This window comes from Ailuropoda melanoleuca, chromosome 1 (assembly GCF_002007445.2).
Source record: "Ailuropoda melanoleuca isolate Jingjing chromosome 1, ASM200744v2, whole genome shotgun sequence".
Taxonomy (NCBI): Eukaryota; Metazoa; Chordata; class Mammalia; order Carnivora; family Ursidae; genus Ailuropoda; species Ailuropoda melanoleuca.
The window spans coordinates 102870982-102890279 of NC_048218.1; the positions used below are offsets into that span (position 1 = coordinate 102870982).

General features: G+C 39.9%; 1 protein-coding gene across 3 annotated transcripts in view; it reads left to right on the plus strand.

Moving 5' to 3' along the window:
* Nucleotides 1–19298, plus strand: part of VEPH1 (ventricular zone expressed PH domain containing 1) — a 242030-nt gene that overhangs the window by 90366 nt on the left and 132366 nt on the right. For all 3 annotated transcript variants that reach the window (XM_034663904.1, XM_034663910.1, XM_034663895.1), the window contains exon 7: nucleotides 19022–19242. In XM_034663904.1, the coding sequence (XP_034519795.1) occupies nucleotides 19022–19242 (221 nt within the window). The remainder of the gene's footprint in view (nucleotides 1–19021; nucleotides 19243–19298) is intronic.

The following is a 19298-nucleotide window of genomic DNA, read 5'->3' on the forward strand; positions in this document are numbered from 1 at the left end:
ACAGAACTACCATGTGATCCAGTAATTCCACTACTGGGTACTTACCCAAAGAATAAGAAAACATGGATTCAAAGATATATGCACCCCCATGTTTATTGCAGCATTATTTATAATAACCAAATTATGGAAGCAGCCCAAGTACCCATCCATAGATGAGTGGATAGAGAAAACATAGGATATATAAATAGAATAGAATATTACTCTGCCATAAAAAAGATGAAATCTTGTGACTTGCAGCAACACAGATGGATCTAAAGAGTAGAATGCTAAATGAAATAAGTCAGAGAAAGACAAATACCATACGATTTCACTTATATGGTGAATTTAAGAAACAAAACCAGTGAAGAAAGGAAAAAGGGAAGAAACCAAGAAACAGACTCTTAACTATAGAGAACAAACTGATGGTTACCAGAGGGGAGGTGGGTGGGGGGATGGGTGGAATAGGTGATGGGGATTAACAGTACACTTATCTTGATGAGCACTGAGTAATATATGGAATTGTTGAATCACTATGCTGTACACCTGAAACTAGCATAACACTGTATGTTCACTACACTGGAATTAAAATTTAATAATAAAATCAAAATATATAAAATTTTTCTATCTAAAAATAACTAAATAAACGGGCCAGTGAACCCTCTGAAGATGGGATACTTTGTGGGAGGGTGTTTATTTTCTATCCATGTTGGTCCATATAGTCACCAAACAAGTATTTCTCTGATTCCCTGGAACCGAATCACATTTCAAAAATGAAAGACACCTTTACTTTTGAACTTTATTTCAGAAATTTCTATAGCTGGGATTATTGAAACTTAAAAATGGTTAAGGCAAAGAGTACATCCCAATATGCATTTATCAGACATGGAGCATTACACAGATTTTTAAATTTCAAACATAAGACTATTAGATGAATAATGTCTCACAATTTTCCTAGTTTTTTTTTTCTTCCTACATAAAGTTCTGGCGATAACAACAGTTAAAGTAACAGCATTTTTTAAAAGATTTTTTTCTTTATTTGAGAGAGAGAGCACAAGCAGGGGGAGCAGCAGAGGGAGAGGCAAACTCCCCATTGAGCAGGCAGCCTGAGGCGGGACTCAGTCCCAGCACCCTGAGATCATGACCTGAGCCAATGGCAGACGCTTAACCAACTGAGCCACCCAGGCACCCCAAAATAATAGCATTTTCTTCCCAAAACTTCAAATTTCATATGATTATAGGATATCTCCCTAGATAGTTTTATTGGATCGGTTTCTGAATTTTTAAATAATTTTTTTGACTTACAGATACCTTTATTTTTTGTACTCTTTGTACCAATTTCCATATCTATAAAATGGGGGGAGTCACTGTACTTAACTCATAGTGTTGCTGTAAAGGTGAGAGGACGGAATCAGTGTGAAACAGTGTTCCTAGCACATAGCCATGCCGGGGACTGAAGAGTACACTTGCCGTGAAGAGCCCTGAGTAGTGTATAGAATTATTGAATCACTATATGGTACACCTGAAGCTAACATAACACTGTATGTTAACTACACTGGAATTAAAATAAAATTAAAAAGTCTATCTAGAAACACACACCCAGATAATTCATATAAAGCCTTTAGCACAGTGCCTGGCATATAGTAGGTGCTCAGTGATACATTTCAATGAATAATAGTAACAGCAGCAAGTTATATCACCTCTCTGGGCTCAGTTTCCTCATCTGTAAAATGGGAATAGCAGTATGTATTATTTATCGCATAGGTTTTTGTGAGGATTTAATGAATTATACTGTATGGAACAGTGTCTGGCAAATGGTGAATAGTCAATAAGTACAAGCAATCTTATTAATTTATTACTTCCTCAATGTTGCTGAAGCCTTTCTCATTGCATTTATTGGGAGATGGACTGAAGCTTAAGCCTAGCAGATCGAAATTAGGGAAGACAGCAACCAGGGAAATGGCTTGCCTCTTCCGTGCTTCTCCAACGAAAGAGACTGAATGGATGCGTATCCATGGGACAAGTCCAAATAAGGACAGACAGGAAAAGAATGAGGTACCAGGTAACTGCACATATCTGAAAGGGGAAAGCAGAATTGACTGTTTCTTTTTTCTTTTTTAGAGAATAACTGGTCTATGTAGATTTTTTTTTTTTCTGAGCAGAATGTATATCTGCTTTACATTTATTTTGCAGACAATTATTCCTGAGGGGAATAAGAGTAGCAAAAACAATAATAAAACCACATTTTGTAAAAATTTTACAATTTAAGACAGGCCTTGTATTCTTGAGGGCACTGGAAGTACACTGCTTTCCATAAAGGGCACGTCATCCCCAGCTCCTCACCTATAAAAACAGTGAAAATAATTTTGCAGCCTTTTTTTTTTTTTTTTAAAAAGCTCTTATTAACTAAATATGAGGTTGTTTAAATTAAACCCGGCCACATTCACTTTTTTTTTTTTTTTTTGGGTCCGTGGAGAACTGAAATAGAATGTTTCAATTCTAGAGGCTTTTATTTTTCCATCATTTTCTTGACTCATTGGACTGTGTCAGCCTTGCCAGTGGCCTTGGCCCATTGGGTTGCATACAGCAGTTATTATAGACCTCTTTCCTAACGTGGGTCAACATGGAAAAGAGACTCCGCTAGGAATGGCTTCATTTATTTATTTTTTTGAGAAACTGAACTGAATTCGTGTATTCTGTCTATTTCCTTCAGGCTCAAGTAAACAAACTGAAAACAAATTTAGTTTAATAGTCAAATTCTAATGGGGACCCAGCCTCATGGAAGGCACACACTGGTATAAAGCACACACTCCATAGCCATGTTTTTTTCCCCGTGCCAGACCCACAAGGCAGCAGACCGATGTGGTGGAAACAGAGACAGGATGCTTTAAAATGCTCTTTAAAATGACCGAGCCCATGGAGGGATGCTATGGCCAGTTGTTTTCCTTAGCACGAGACCAGAGACTGATAGCCCGCACCTGTGAAGAATCAAATGGCATGCCCTCCCAGCACAGCCGCTGCCATGGTGGGTGTTAAATCCTGTGTCTTCTGCCTTGTTTTTCTAACTGGCTGGAATATGCTGGCCAAGCACCACAGTGTTTATTACATCCTCTCTGGGCTCAGAGTCCTGGACACTTTTCAAGTAAAGAAGTGACACACATCTTGCCCAGGTTGCATTTCTGTGACATCCGGCAGGGTTTCCACAAAAACACTTTCAGGAGGAAAAGGAAAAGAATGACAAAGGCGACTGACCACCCCATTACTGTCCTCATCCTGACTGTGGAAAAACATAACATCCAGGGAAATTGGAGCTGGATGGATGTTTGCTCCTTGAACTTGCAAATCAAGACTAAAGGATCTGCCTGGCCACTCTCCGAGAGGAAGAACCTGTGGCTTAAACCTGTACTTTCCCCAAAGATGGAGAATTTAGTTAAAACTCTGGCAGTCTCAGTAACTTTGGAGATTCATTTTCTTAAGCCTTGGTTGGTGCCAGCCAGCTGCTGCTGAATAGTACAGAGTTGTCATCAACTGGGGAAGACATTTCCCCCCAAAAAATGCAAACAGATTTATTGTTTATCATACTGTGAAAAGATTACATGCTAATTGTAAATAGTATTAATAATAAACCTCTTCCAGAGTGTAAGGAAAACAAAACCAAAGAAACTTTGAGTATCTGCAAAATATGCTTTCAAATAATGGTGCTGATGTTCCGCCTCCTTCCTCCCTCCGTGATACAGGTTTGAGATGCTGATTCTTTCTGGGTACAAGCCCCAGTGCTGATGATGGGGACACAGAAGAAAAAACTGTGGCCCTTGCCCTAGAGGGGCTCTCAGCAAATATGGGCCAAGGGAACAGATGATTTGAATTTAGTCTGGTGTGTGTTACGTCATTCTGAACTGCATCAAGAAAGAAGCAAGTACCTGCATGGGGGTGTCTGGGAGAGTGTTATATAAGCTTGATTTGTCAGATGATAGTCTCATGTCATGGGAGCAAGAGGAAGGTAGCCACGGGAAGGCACAGCACATACAATAGCAAGCAGCTGGGGAGAGACCTTGAGTTTCTTGGAAAACATGAAGAATTTCAAGTGCCTGGAGCATTGAATGACTAATGGAGGAGAGGAAGAGGCTGGTAGGTAGGCTGGGGCCAAATTATGAAAACTCCTCATTGATTAACAGATAGTTCCTGTCTTCTGCCTTGTCTCTCCAAAGTTATTCATCCCTGGTGCTCAGATGACCTTGGAACCGTATTTTGTTTCCCTTCATATTGCCGACAAGTAAATGAATACGGTGTACCTTAGAGTTCCCAAGAAACTAGAGAGCCTGGTAAAAGGACAAACAGTCCCCACAAACAGTTGCAAATGCAGAGTAGTAAATAATGGTTACAAAAGTTACATGTTGCAACAATTTTCAACAATGTCCTGTAATTATCAACTGTAATTTAGGCCAACTGACCAAATCCGCAAAGGGCCCTCAGTTCCTCTGTGAGCAGGGCAGCTTGACAAACCCTATGATGCAGCAGCAACACCCAGAAGGTACCTTCAGATTGAACCCCAGGAATGGCAGCCCAGTCCCCACCCATCCGATCTCCTTTCTTCCCAGGGGGACCGTTTGTGAGGAATTAGGTGAGTGTATTTGCCCCAGGAAAGTAGAAATCTCCCACTCAGTGACTCTCCCTTTAGCCTTGAACCCAAGAAGTGATAGAACCCTGGGTTCACCGGAAGGACAACTGAGCCTTGGCAGCAGGGGGTTGAGAGGATGAATAGTTGTTAATTCCAGCTCAAATCCTGCTGCCCTTTTAAGAAGGCAGCAGCAGTCCTGGCCCAGTCCATTTCCCCTCAGACTTGAATCACTTCAGCTTAAGCTGGCTGCTTCACCTGCAGCATCTGCATTTCTTTGCCTATGGCTTTCCTCACCTTCACAAGCCCAGTGCTAATATGCATGACAGAACAGAGATGTGAGGAATCCACACTCCCCCAGCAGCCCTCAACCAATGGTGGGAGTTGAGTTAAATGCCTCAAATGAGGTTCCCTTTCCACAGAATTCCCAGGTACCCTTTGTGAGCTACTTCCCTTCAGCACTTGCTTTTACTCCCCTGCTGATCCGCAGTTTCCGAGTAGTTGATTGGCACTTCATCATCTCAGGGATCCCGATCCAAGGAAAAGGCATTTCCATGCCTCCCCAGGCCATTGTCATCTCCCCTGCTCTGAACACATCTGTAACGTGGCGGTTAGCATTTGATTTTCTCCTGGTTGCATTTGCTTTTCATTCATTTAGACTGGAACTTAACTAAGCATCAGCATCTTGTACTAGTAAATGGCAGCCTATGACATGGGTGGTTGTGCTTAAGGGGGGCCAGGAGATCTATAGGCATTGGATTCCGGTCATGGCCGGTGGCTCCTGGTTTTCAGAACCTGTCGGTCTGCTTCTTGTGTGGTGGCCAAATGTGGTCCCCGGGCTAGGAGCATTGGGCATCACCTGACAATCAGAATCCACAGTTAAATAAGATCCCCAGTTAATGTGTACGCACGTGAAAGTGTAAGAGGCACTGGTTTCAAGGAGCCAGGCCCTGCAGGATTTATCTGCTGTAGAATCCCACAGAGATTTATTTATCAAAAAATGTAAGCCTAGATTTATTTTGTGGGGAGTAGGAGTTGGGAGCTTGACATTGGTTCATATGGACTGAGCTAAAGCCCCTGAGAAGAGATACCTCTGACAGCTGACCGATCAATGGACTATCACACTGAAATGTTCCTGTTAGAGTTCCTAGCCTTAACCAGAGTGATACTTGTTATCTACATGAATACATGAGTACGTGAAGATAACATATAAGAAATGACGCTGAGAAGGGTGTCTCGACATCGGTTTATTTCTTGTTAAGTAATAAATGCATCTAAAGTAGATAAGGACATGGTTGTTGCTAGTTAAGGCTAGTATATTTGAGATGACTGGAAAATTAATGTTCCCAGAACACGAGTAAATGGAAACGATCAACCATCAAGGCTACGTAGATCCCACAGAGTTTCAGATATCTGGCAGTTCACTCAGAAAAGTGGAAGACAGACTTTCCTCACTCTCTCACGTCACTGAAATCTTTATTTACTAAGTAGTACAGATGATTTTAGAAATCCCAGAATTATGCTAATCTCTTACTGCGCTCTCCATTCTCTCCGACTACTTCTTGTACTGACTTCTGCTTTGGAGGGCAAACTTCCTTCAGCTGCAGGTAGCATTCTTTGTGATGAGGGTCCCTATCTCATTCAAAAGTCCCTTTCTTCCTTCCAAACTCTTCCCGGAGCCTACCTTCTCTATGACAGCTCTACATTCCTGAAGCACTATTTGGTTACAAACTCTCTCTCCTTCGTGTCTTGTAGGTATAAATTCAATTGGCAGGGAAGCAGGGTGATGAAAGGAAATAGTAGAAGTTACACAGATTTTTCTGAAGGAAATATTCTACTTTCCTTCACGTTGTAGAGTGAGAATGACCTTGAAGGCAAGATGCATGGATTTTAGTATCCCATATTGAAGATAAAATGGACACAGTAGATACAATGAGTTGACTCTTCTGTTCTGCTGTTGAGAAATGGCAAGATTAAACCATGCTATGATCTGAATGGGCACCCTCCCACCCCACCCAATTCATATGTTGAAACCTAACCCCCAAAGTGATGGTATTAGGAGATGGAGCCTTGGGGAGGTGATTCGATCATGAGGATGGAGACTTCATGAACGGGATTAGTTCCCCTATAAAAGAGGCCCAAGAGAGCTCTCTTGCCCCCATCCTCCATGGAACCAAATACCACCTCTACCAGCACCATGATCTTGGGCTTGCTAGCCTGCAGAACTGTGAAAAATAAATATTTGTGGTTTATAAGCCACCCAGTATGTGATGTTTTGTTATAGCAGCCTGAATGGATTAAGACAAAAGATGAGTCCATTCAAGATCCCAACACAACGCCATCTAAAAATCCTAAAAGGCCATTGTACTCTTTTGCCACCATTACTAGACGTCAGTTCACAAATAAGTGGAAAGCAATTTGGAAAGTAATTCTTTTCTTTAGGTCAGTGTATTTCAAACTTTGAGCACACCATAGTCAGACATACTTTTAAAACCCCATCCTATTCACTGTAATTTCTTTGCATATTTTCATTTACTTGTTTATTTATGCCAGTTAAGTTTAAATAAATTAAGTTAAATAAATTTATTTATGGCAGCAAGAAGTTAAGGCCGTTCACAATGAGACCTATGAAAACATAGTTGCTATGTGACCAAAAATAATTAACCCAAGGCAAAATCCAATAGCTGAGAGGTAAGCTTTGGGCGGATGGGGAGCAGGATACCAGAAAAACGATACCAAACTCTCCTAGCCAATCTCAGGCAAGATTTACACTTTCGCAAGCTGCATTTTCCTATTTCTTCTCTGCCATAAGGAGTGAAATAATATCCAAATATTTCTGTCTAACCTGTATTTTAGGAGTTAAATCTCAGTTACCATGAATAAAACATCCTGGCTATTTCTTATGAAAATAAGTAGGTGCAAAGAAAGATATGCATCTAATGTTTAATTATATAATGAGTAAATTATGTAATGTAATGAGTAAATTATGGAAAGTTCAATTGTAGCTGATGTGTAGTTCAACTGAGTTAAATCTTACCATATTGTTCCTTTTCTAATGAACAAAGCCATTTTTCTTTCCTGGCAAAAGCCTCAAACACAATTTTTCTCTCTCTCTCTTTTTTTTCTTTTCCTTTTCTTTCCTTTCCTTTTCTCCTTTCCCCTCCTCTCCTCTCCTCTTCTTTTTCTTTTCTTTTTTTTTTCTTTTCTTTTCAGGCCTATAATAAGCATCTTTCTTCAAAATGGTTTCCATGATTGGGCCGGAAGGCCTGTGGTTACTCTTGCTATCATTTTGTGATTATACTATGTTTGCTAAACAGATGCTGGGCAGCTTCTTGAGTTCTCTAGAAAGGTTTCAATGCTAAAGGCCCCAGTGGTCTTTCAAAATGTTTGCTTAATTGAAGCAAAAGAAATAGTGGAACCATTGTTCAGAATAATCAATGAAAGGTCATTTACATGAAGGGACCATGGTGTAGCGAGAGAAGAAATCCTGGCTCAGTATAATTCATTCTGGGTCCCCTGAGTCCACACAAAAGGTTTACCTTTAAGAGGCTAAGTTCCCAAGCCCCCGGTTTTTAGAGAGTAAGTCCAAACTATAGAACCTCTAAATCTTTTATCAACCCACAAAATAACATTATGTTAGAAGCTCAAATTAGGACTTCTGCAAGCTTTAACATCTGTATTTGGGGGTCAATGCAAAGAAAAGATGCTGGAAAATAAACCCTTAGGACAAATGGAGACCGATTTGGGTTTTCAAATATAATTGTGGCCACACTGAATGTTATTTTGGGAAAAATAAATTTATTTTTAAATTATTTGACAGCAGATCATGTCCAGTTTTTTGCCCTTTAAAAAAATCAATCATACTAAAAACATAATTTATTTGGCTATATTATTGTCTCAAAAAGCAAGGCATTAAGGTAAGCTACCTTTCACATTTCTCTGATTTCTATTTTAAATCCTAAGTCTTTCTAAGGAAGACATAGCTAGTTCCACATTTAAATAAAAGCCATAATTGGTTTATAAATACAAAAATCTTACTTTTTTTTTTTAACAAGGGTGGGGTTTACTTTAGCATTCTGTGCCAAATGCATGCAGTTGAACTGAGTCCAGTTGGTCCTTAATTTTTGCCATGTTACAAAATTGAGGTTCATTCAAAACAAAGGATACATCTGTTTTCATCAGCTGTTTCTTGACTTTTATTACTGGGACTTATTTTTTAAAATTGTTTTCCTAGATGGCATTGTTTTACTAGGGATGATTTATTACTCTCCCATGTGCCCACAGAAACTATGTGTTCCTGAAATAATGCAAACTGAATCAAAAATAGGAAGAAAAAGATGGGAACTTATTTACATTGGATTAAATAATCATTTAGAACATGTGAATACATTTACATTGTAATAGAGTTTTTATTTATCAATGGGAACAAAAATATGTTCATTACTCCAAGCTGATATACAGAAAAATTGAATCATGATCAGAGGACAAAAGGAAAACTTGAAGAACATGAATTTTTGGGATGCTGTTTAAAAAACCAGCTCAAGGGGCGCCTGAGTGGCACAGCGGTTAAGCATCTGCCTTCAGCTCAGGGTGTGATCCTGGCGTTATGGGATCGAGCCCCACATCAGGCTCCTCCGCTATGAGCCTGCTTCTTCCTCTCCCACTCCCCCTCTGTGTTCCCTCTCTCGCTGGCTGTCTCTATCTCTGTCGAATAAATAAATAAAATCTTAAAAAAAAAAAAAGAAAAGCTCAAAATTGGAGGATTATCAGCCTAACAGAACATTAACAATGTTTTTACTTATTTATTCCCAACTTTGTTCCACAAAAGAAGATTTCAGGCAGCTTGCCCTCTCAATGTTCTGTTAAAAATGTATTGAATCTTAACTTTTGAAATTTATGAACTAACGACATGTGATACCTACTTATTGTGCAAGCATTTTGCATATATTTTATGCTAATTTTTCAGGCTAGAAGAGCATATCTTTGGGTAACATAACTTTTGAAGAGTAAAATTTATTAGTTGTACTGTTATCTTGGCATTTATAGATTACTGGATAGCTTGACCATTACTGCCTTGCCTACTTCAATAACAGTAAATTTTTGAGTGTTTGGAAATGTTTAAAATAGCAGAATATTTTTACTTTAGACACAGGAAGATATTGAAGAAGACGGGGAATAATTGTGAAGAGAAGATCTAGATAACTATAGATAATGAGCTAAAAAATGGCTCAAATCACTAAGAAAATCTTAAATTGTACAGTGTTTTTATTTAATCATGTAACATTTTTAAAAAGGCAAACAGACTTTGTCAGTAAAATGAAGAGCATATTTCACTTCTAGGTAAACTTTTTTTGTAGGTTACTGATACGCTGGCCCACAGTTGCTGGTACTGAGCTGATATTAGGGTTTTGGACATTTCTAGAACTTCCAGACCTTTGTCAATTCACGAAATAAGTTAACCGGGAAAATGAAGAGATACATTGCTTCTGAGACAGCTTGCTTTGGTTTTTGTGATAATTCAAATATGCCTGCATTTGCATTTACAATTTTTGTCACTGAAGCAATAATAGCTAGCATTTATTTAGCATTCCACCTGCCAAGCATTGTTCTGAATGCTTTGTTTTTAACTAATTGAATTCTAATAGCCGCTGGGTGGGGCAGGCACTGCTTATTAATGTTTTATGAACCAAGCCATGCAGAGTTAAGTAACTTGCCCGAGGACCATGACTGGCCATCACAGTGCCAAAACTCAGGAAGGAGCCTCTGAGGCCACTTTGTGGCCACCACGCTACCACACATGCCTGCTCAGACAAATGAGGCATCGCTGTGCGGGCTTTACATGGTATTGCCACCATTCTCTTCCCTGAGGGTGGGATTTTCTCTGTGAATATTTATCCAAAGAAAATCTTTCACATTTATTGACACTTTGAACAGCCAATACTCTTCTTATTCGCCTTGCTAGTCATTTCCTACTTACATCGCCTTACTTATCATTTCTATTTTACATGAAGGAAAGAAAGCTTCTGGAAAGCCAAATATTTAATGAGCCCTTTTTTCAAGAGATTTTATGCAGTGGAACAATTTAGGTTGTTGCTCACAGGTATCTCAGAAAGAACTATGAATCTCTAGGATGGGCCTGAGAAGTGGCTGGAATGGAGAAATTTAACACATTTTTCGGGCAGACCAGCTCAATCCAACAGAAAAGTAATGCAAATAGGTCTTTTATGACTTGGACTCCGTCACCATTTGGGATTTTCTAAAAAGGGTGATTATAAACTCATCAGTGAATAGAGTGTTTGGAATTTTATCTCAAAGGTTAATACCTCAAATTCTGAATAGAAAATAGAAGATATCAAGACTCTTCTAGTATACTAGGACAAAGAGCCATACACCATCAGCAAGTGCAACTGTACCTGCTCCAAAGTGATTCCCACTGACCAAAATCTGTTCTCATAAATGAGTTACAATTCTCATTCAAGGAGGGCTACATAGTGTAGTATCCCAAACCAAATGGGTCCTCTTTTAATGGCATTTTTCTAACATCTTTTTTTCCTTTTGAAGAGTAAAAAGGATTTTTTTTACGTGGAGAACCGAGAAAGAAAGAAAAAAGGATTTCAGAATATGTCAATGTTACCCATATTTTCATCTTCTGTAAATAACCGAGTTGTAAACAAAAAGCAAATGGCTATCTCCAGGCTTCAATCTGGACATCTGAGTTGGGTGACATACACAAAACAACCTATAATGGGGAGAAGAATTAATATGTGGTGAAAAATGCAGTTCAAATGGATTTGGATGTGTAATAACTTTCTACTTAAGGAAAATTTCAATTAGTTTAAAGGCAATAAGAGAATCGGCCAATGATGGAAAGTACAAGGAAAGGAGATATGCTGGAGACCAAACTCCATCTGACCTTAGTAAAGGTGAACTAGCATTTCTCTGGGCATGATTGCAAAGGCTTATGGAAAGTCATGTGTTAACAATTTAGAATGTCTTTCGACTCTGACCAACCAAGGTAAAAGTAGATATTTCCTTTTATAATAGATCCACAAAGATCTGAGATAAATTGATCAATCTTCCTACCAATCTACCGACCCATTTTCCTTCCTTCCTTCCTTCCTTCCTTCCTTCCTTCCTTCCTTCCTTCCTTCCTTCCCTCTTTCCTTCCTACCTTTCATCTGTCTTCCTCATTGATTTCAAATTGGTGAATTCACCCACCAGTAAAATGTGTCTGTAACCCCAGATCAATACTGGAGGTGCTCTGAGGTCATCCACAGACATGCACAGAAGAGGAAAAAGTTTGAGTCACCAGACACACAGGTTCCCAGTTGAGGTGGAACAAGGTGCTGTTTTGCCTTCTTGTTTCAGCTTTCATACCGTAAACAAATGTCTGTGCTTTCCACGGTCTATTTAGTGCCACATTCTTCTCATCTTTGTGTTTTTTGCTGGTGATTTTGTTGTTTAAAATGTCGCACAAGTGTGGTGCTAAAGTGCTGTCCCATGTTCCCAAGTATCAGAAGGCTGCGATGTGCCTTATGGAGAAAAGTCATGTTACAAAAAACTTTGTCCAGGCATGAGTTAAGTGCTGCTGGCTGTGAGGTCAATTTAAATGAATTAACAATATATATTAAGATGTCTTTACCACATGTAAAACAAGGCTATGTACTCATCGGTTGATGAAGATGTATGACCAGAGGTTTGTGAGAACCAAACCCAGTAGTTCCCCTAGAAACAGTGTTTCTGTATTTGCTAATTCAGTGTTCACACTGACTTTATAACTGCCATGAATAATGATAACTGAATTTGTGTATATACACAGACACACACAGATACACACACACACAGAGGTATATACAGTGATATATCACCAACAATGGGAGTCTATGGAGCAGAATGTGCTGAAATAATTTCCTACCTTCTCACAGACTGCTGCAGAACGTGACAACTGTCTCAAGTTGCTCATTTGCTCTCGATTGAGGGGTTTCCCAGGATGAGGGATTTTCAAGGGTTAGGGCTGGGAAAATCTCAGGACAAACTGGAAAGAGTTAGCCCCCTACTCTAGAATTTCTCGAAGCCAAAGAAGTAGGGTGGGGGTGGGGCCCATACAAACCCTTCAAATCTTGCTGTGGAACTAGTAACCCCACCATCATTAGGAAAGAGACTCATGAAATAAATATACCCCAAGCCATTAAGCACCCCTGGCCCCACTCATGCCTCTAAGTGTTCATGAGCAAAACCTGAAGGCTCTCTGGCAAAACTTTATTGAGAAAGCATTAAGAATAAGTTCATTTGATTTGCATTTCTAATGGCCCTTGTGTCTCTTTGGTGTGTAGAGACTTCAGAGTTGAGCTGTGAAGAAATATAATGACCCAATAAAAAAGCAAAAATAGCAGATGCCCAAGAAATTAAATATTTTCCCTCAGGCAGCGAAATAAACTCTTTTCCATTACTTTCTGTACATTGATAAATGACAGAGGAGAGAAAGTGTGAATTTTAGGATTTAATCCAAATTTCCTAAATCAACAAATCCTCAACTATTCAGAGGTTTGTGGCTCTATACAGACTGGTGATTCTCAACCCTGACTGCACATGAGAATTATCTGGGAGGTTTGAAAAAGTCCTATGCCTGGACTCCACCCATTCCAATGAAATTAAACTAGAATGGGGGGTGGAGGTGTTACTGGGCATTAGAATTGTTCTAAAAGCTTCTCAGGTACTCTAATGTGCACCCTGAGCTAAGAAGCACTCAGAGGGAAGACGGCATTGAGAAAAGGTCTCGGGAAGCTTCTAGGTTCGGCAGAGAAGAGCACTGTAATCAGCGGGTGATGCCTGCTGTGGGTGGAAGACAGGGAAGGTTACAGCACACAGGGCTGCACAGCAAAGTGCAGGAGAAGTGGAAACATTCAAACTCTGGAATCAGTCTGCTCCTGTTCTCTCTTGGGTCTGCTATTATGACTCTCTTACCTGTGTAACGTTGGTCAAGTGATGAACCCCCTGTCATCAGGATCCTTCTCCCGATAGCCATTTTGCAAGGCTTGTTGTGAGGATTGAGGCAGCACATGCCACATACCTGGTACATGGTGGATGCTTCATACAGAGAAACTATCCTCATCCTTACAGGCACCCACACTCTCATTTTTGGCCACTTTCTGAGCTGCATTCTGCGATCCTGACAAAGAAGACCAGAGAAGCTTTATGAGGTGGGAGTAGCGGTATTTTAAAAACAAAATGAATAACACTGATAAAAATGAACGGTATGGCCAAGGCAAGTTTGTAAGTGCATAATCTAGTTCAGGGGTCAGCAAATTGCTGCCCGTGGGCCAAATCTAACCATACCCATTCATTTAGTTATTGTCTGTAGCTGTTTTCCCACGACAGAGATCATACGGCCATTAAGGCCAAAAATATTTACTATCAGGTCCTTTACAGAAAAAGTTTGCTGACCCTTGATTCTAGTTCATCAATTCTCAGTGTGGTTCCTGGGCCCCCGAGACCCCTTCAGGGGATCCGTGAGGTCAAAGTTATTTTCACAATAACACTCATACATCACTGACCGTTCACACTGTGTTGACATTTGTGCTGGAAAGAGTAACGGCGGGCAGACCTGCTGATGGCTTCGCGCCAGTCCAGACGAGGGCACTGAAATGCGCTTTGTGTTCTCTGCCAGCACACACTTGCAGGAAAAAGCAAACAAAAAGCCAGTTTCACTTAACTCAGGGTTTCTTAGCTTTGGCACTGTTGACATTTTGAGCCAGATAATTCTTGGTGGTGAGGGGCTGTCCTGCGCAATGTGGGATGCTTATCAGCACCTCCAGCCTCCGCCCACTACGGGCTACCACCGTTCCTCCCATTCCCCAGCTCTGACAACCCAGAGTATCGCCAGACATGGTGGTGGTGGTGGTTGTTGTTTTAATTTCTCAGTTTTAACTTAATACATGTGACAATAGAGGGCAAATAGGAATAGATATAACTCAGATAAACAAAAACTCTTTGGGGTCTCCTATAATTTTTAACAGAGTAAGGAGGTTCGGAGACCAAAAACTTTGAGATCTACGGCTCTATTTTGTATTCACGGTGTATTTATGATGTCTCTATCACTAAATCAAAAATAATGAAAGGAAAAGGACCATGTAACTGATGATGTGTAAGTTGTAGAAACAAAAAGTAGAAAAATATGTGTGTGGGTGGGTTGAGGTTTTTTGACGGGAGGGACTGCGGGGACTGCCAGTGAGGACACAGCTTTAGAGACAGAGAAGGCATACGTGACCTTGAGCAAGGTAGTCTTCTCTTTGTGCCTCAGTTTCCTCCTTATAAAATGACAATGATCACAGTACTCACCTCAGAGTATTATTGGGAGGTTTCCATGAATAAACACGTAAAAAGTGTGCCAAATAGGCTTGGCACTTAGATTAAGTGTACCCTGTGGGTCAGCTCTTTTTATTTTTATAATAGTTTGTCAGAATGGATGAGGTCAGGCCTGCAGTTAAGGCATACAGGTGCTGCTGACCTTACCCCCGGCAGAATGACTAAAAGCAGAAAAAATGAAGTCACTGGCTCCCCAGAGATAAAATATCATGGAGCTGAGAAAGAAATCAGCATCTCCGAACCCCCCTCTTACCCTAACACCACACTTTCTAATCCAAAATCACATCTGTTACCCCTGTAAGGTACATGGACATTCTCCAAGGTTTCAAAACAAACGATGTGAGGTTGGCTTGGTTTCATATGTTAGTTCCAGAGCAGTTATAATTTTTCTTGTTCCTGCACTGTGTTTAATTTTCCCTTCAGCTCAATTTGGCTGCCAGAAGATCAGCCAGAATTATGTTGGTTTCAGCAAATACCCACAGAGTCCCTTTCACCTCTAGAAAGACACATGCTTTAAAGAAAGGCCTTGCTAGGGACACCTGGGTGGCACAGTCAGTTAAGCATCTGCCTTTGGCTCCTCTGGTCATGATCCCAGGGTCCTGGTATCCAGCCCGGTGTCAGGTTCCTTTCTCGGCGGGGAGCCTGCTTCTCCCTGCCGCTCCCCCTGCATGTACTCTCTTTCTCTCTCTGACAAATAAATAAATAGTATCTTTAAAAAAAAATAAAGGGCTTGCTAATTTTTCTGGTGGGAATAATCCTTAATAAAACCATAAGGACATTTCTTAGATATGCATATGAGACGTTTGTGGCATGGCTTTAAAAATGCCGAAGAAGAGCCTGATTCTGAAGGTGAGGAAGGAAGTTATTTGAAATCTGAAATTACATTCTCAGTAGTGAAGTGTCCCATCTCCCATGTTCTCGTATCTTCCTAACCTCCCTTTATAAAGTAGGACAAGTTTTACTGTAGTTGTTTTCTGTGGTTACTGAGAATATTGGGTTTCTATGTCACCCTCTCTGTGAGATCTGACCACCCTACACTATTTAACATTGACTCCCCTCCCTGCAATGTCCCATCCTGCTTCATTTTTTTCTTTGAGGCATACTTCTTTATCCAACACATGATATATTTTATATAAGTATTTTGTTTATTATCTGCCTGCCTCATTGTGATGGCAGGGGTTTTTATCCTTTTCCTTCAGTGATGTATTCCTAGCTCTGGAAACCGAGCCTGGCACATGGTAGGGACCCCCACATTCAGCTTTTGCCTTTCAATAGGGAATGGAAAATGTCCCTGTGATGCATTGCGTACTGTGAATTCACATATGCAGACCTTGCATGAATGAAAGCATCTATGTTTTGCAAAATAACCTATTAGACTCAAGAGCATTTAACTGTCATTCTGCAACCTGGCAATTCTATGAGCCAAGGTATAAAATGGGCTGTCAGGAACTTGTTCCAATGGTCTCTATTTTTTAGTCATATAATATTTTATCCTTTAATGAATAAATGTCTCTTTAATTAGATGTCCAGCTCATGAAGTGTGAGCCCCTTCCCATACACCCAGAAGGAGCGCTGTGACTTAATGGTTCTCAAGAAATAATTATTAAGGGATTGGTTGGCAGCTGTACTCCACATCCCTAAGAGATGTGTTCCAGTGCCATTTTACATGAAATCTTTGAAAACCTAATTAAGTATTAAAGACTAGGGAACTTTACTACTTAAATCTGTTCTGTAATAAATATTTCTTGTAAAGTGAAAAATCCTTTGCAGTTACATGTTTTGTTAGTAAAGTCATATGTGGCATATAAATTTTGCTTAAATGAGTGAATCAAGACTTATACACTGGGTGTAGGTAGACCCTTCAGACTGAATTCTGTACCAGGCTGAAGATTGATGTTGAGAAATAGCCCCCTTGGGAGACTTGATTAGTATATATAACCATTAGTGAATTATAAATGGAAGGGGGAATTGCAAGTCCCTCCAAGGCAGAGTCCACCTCTTATTCACCGTTGTCATCCAGAATCTAGCGCAAGCGTATTATAGGCATGCAATACCTACATGGTGATTAACTTAGAGCATGAATACACAAATGATCAAATGCAATCAAATACTAGCAAGACTTTTTAAAAGTCTATAACACAGTGAAAATTTAGACAGAAAAGATCACTAGGAATGGCTTCATGGAAGAGATAGGGTAGGAGTTAACATCGGGAAAGAAATTGAGACTTCAAGTGCTAGAACAAAGGGTAGAAGGGAATATCTAGCTAGAAAAGTAATTTGGACATATACACCTCTCAGGCAAAAGGATTTTGAACATCAACTTCCAGCATATATTTATAATTATAAGTATATTCTGCTACAACAGTTTTTTTAATACATTTAAAAAATAGTATTTTAAAGGGGGAAGTAAGATGAAATAGGCCACATTTTAAATTATTTTTATTAATCGTATATCATCATTTACATTGGATACAAATCTATGGTTCAATTATCCCTTGATAATTTTCAGTTTTTTTGGCTAACTTCCAATCATGTTGCATTAAATCATGGCGCCCTATGGTTCATGAAGAGATAGATATAGGAGGCCTATTGGCTAAGATGTTTGCTTGTTACTCACTCATGCCTGCATTATTCATATTGTCCTTCATCTTCCATTTCTCCGAAGGAACCTATTTAACTTACTTGTGAGCATTAACTTCATTAAAGGTAGATAATATGGTCTGCTCACTTGACCAGGCATATATTATCCGTAACATGTGGAAAGATGCTTAAAATGAACAAATGAGTGAGAACACCCTGTGAAGAGGAGGTAAACCTTGCACACTATGGCACCGTCTGACAGAAGGATGGATCAAGGGTGCCACTGATCAGCCTCCGCCTCGCAGGCAGAGTTATTGAGGCACAGACATGGAGACTGGCCGGAGGAGGACACAAAGAGGAAAGAGTGGATGTGTGGCGTCAGATCTTTAATGGTAGTTGAGAGGTTTTGACCTGACAAGATGGGCAAATGAGACTATTCATGTATGTTTAAGAAAGAATAACACGGAAAAAGTTTTAATTTAAAAGAATTTGTCCTGAAAATCAGAAAAAAAGTTAAAATCTCAAAGAAGGCAATTCAGAGGCACTGTGAACGAGACATTACTTAGATTTAGCTAGCTCTCTCAACTCCCCATAGAATTGTCATCTGCTAGTCAGGGACTATGTTTTCCTTTCAAAATATAAATTTTTGGTTTTCATTGTTCTTTTGTTCCCCACCAGCCTTAATTGGTGTATAATTGACTGGTACAATTGTAAGGTATTTAAAAAGTACAGTGTGATGATTTGATACACGTATTCATTATGAGATGGTTCCCCTACATCGAGTTAATTGATGCATCCCTCACCACACATATTTACCTTTTTTGGAAGGTCAATGAGAACATTTAAGTTCTACTCTCTTAACAAATTTCAATTACACAATACCATGTTATCAACTGTAGTCACCATGTTGTACATGACCTTATTCAACTTGTAGCTGAAAGTAAGCTTGTACCCTTTGAACAACCTCTTCTTAGTTCTCCCACCTGGCCCAGTCCCCCCAGTCCCTGTTTCTATGAGTTCAACTTTAACATTTTGTTTGTTTGTTTCCACATATAGGTGATACCACGTGGTATTTGTCTTTTTCTGTCTGGCTTATTTCACTTAGCATAATGCCCACCAGGTTCATCCACTTTGCTGCAAATGGCAGGATTTCCTTCTTTTTTTTTATAACATAATAATGGATGAATAGTATTCCATTGTGTATATATACCACATTTTCTTTGTCCATTCATCCTTTTATGGACACATTGGTGGTTTCCATGTCTTGGCTATTATGAGTAATGCTACCATGAACACGGGAGTGCAGAAATCTCTTTGGGATAATGATTTTGTTTCCTTTGGAGAAAATACCTAGAAGTGGGATTGCTGGCCATATGGTAGTTATAGTTTCCATTTCTTGAGGAACCTCTATACTGTTTTTCATTGTGGCTGCATCAATTTACTTTCCCACCAACAGTGCACACTGTTCTTCATTGTTCTTGGCAGGAGAGAGCCAGGAGCTGCCTGCCATTCCTGGTGAGTCAGTTGGCCAACATGGAACATTCGTTTCATCATATTCTCCTGCTGGAGATTAAGAGCATCACTGATGCTTTCTCCTCCCTCCTGGGGCCTCAGAGCAGAGATATCTTCCGCATGAGCAACAGCTTCAGCACCATTGCCAAGCTCCTTACCCAACAACTGGAAACTGCCACGGCCAGAAGCAGCAGGTGAGCAGCAGTCCCTGTGTACCTCAGGGATGTGGCATAAACCCACAGAGGTGTAG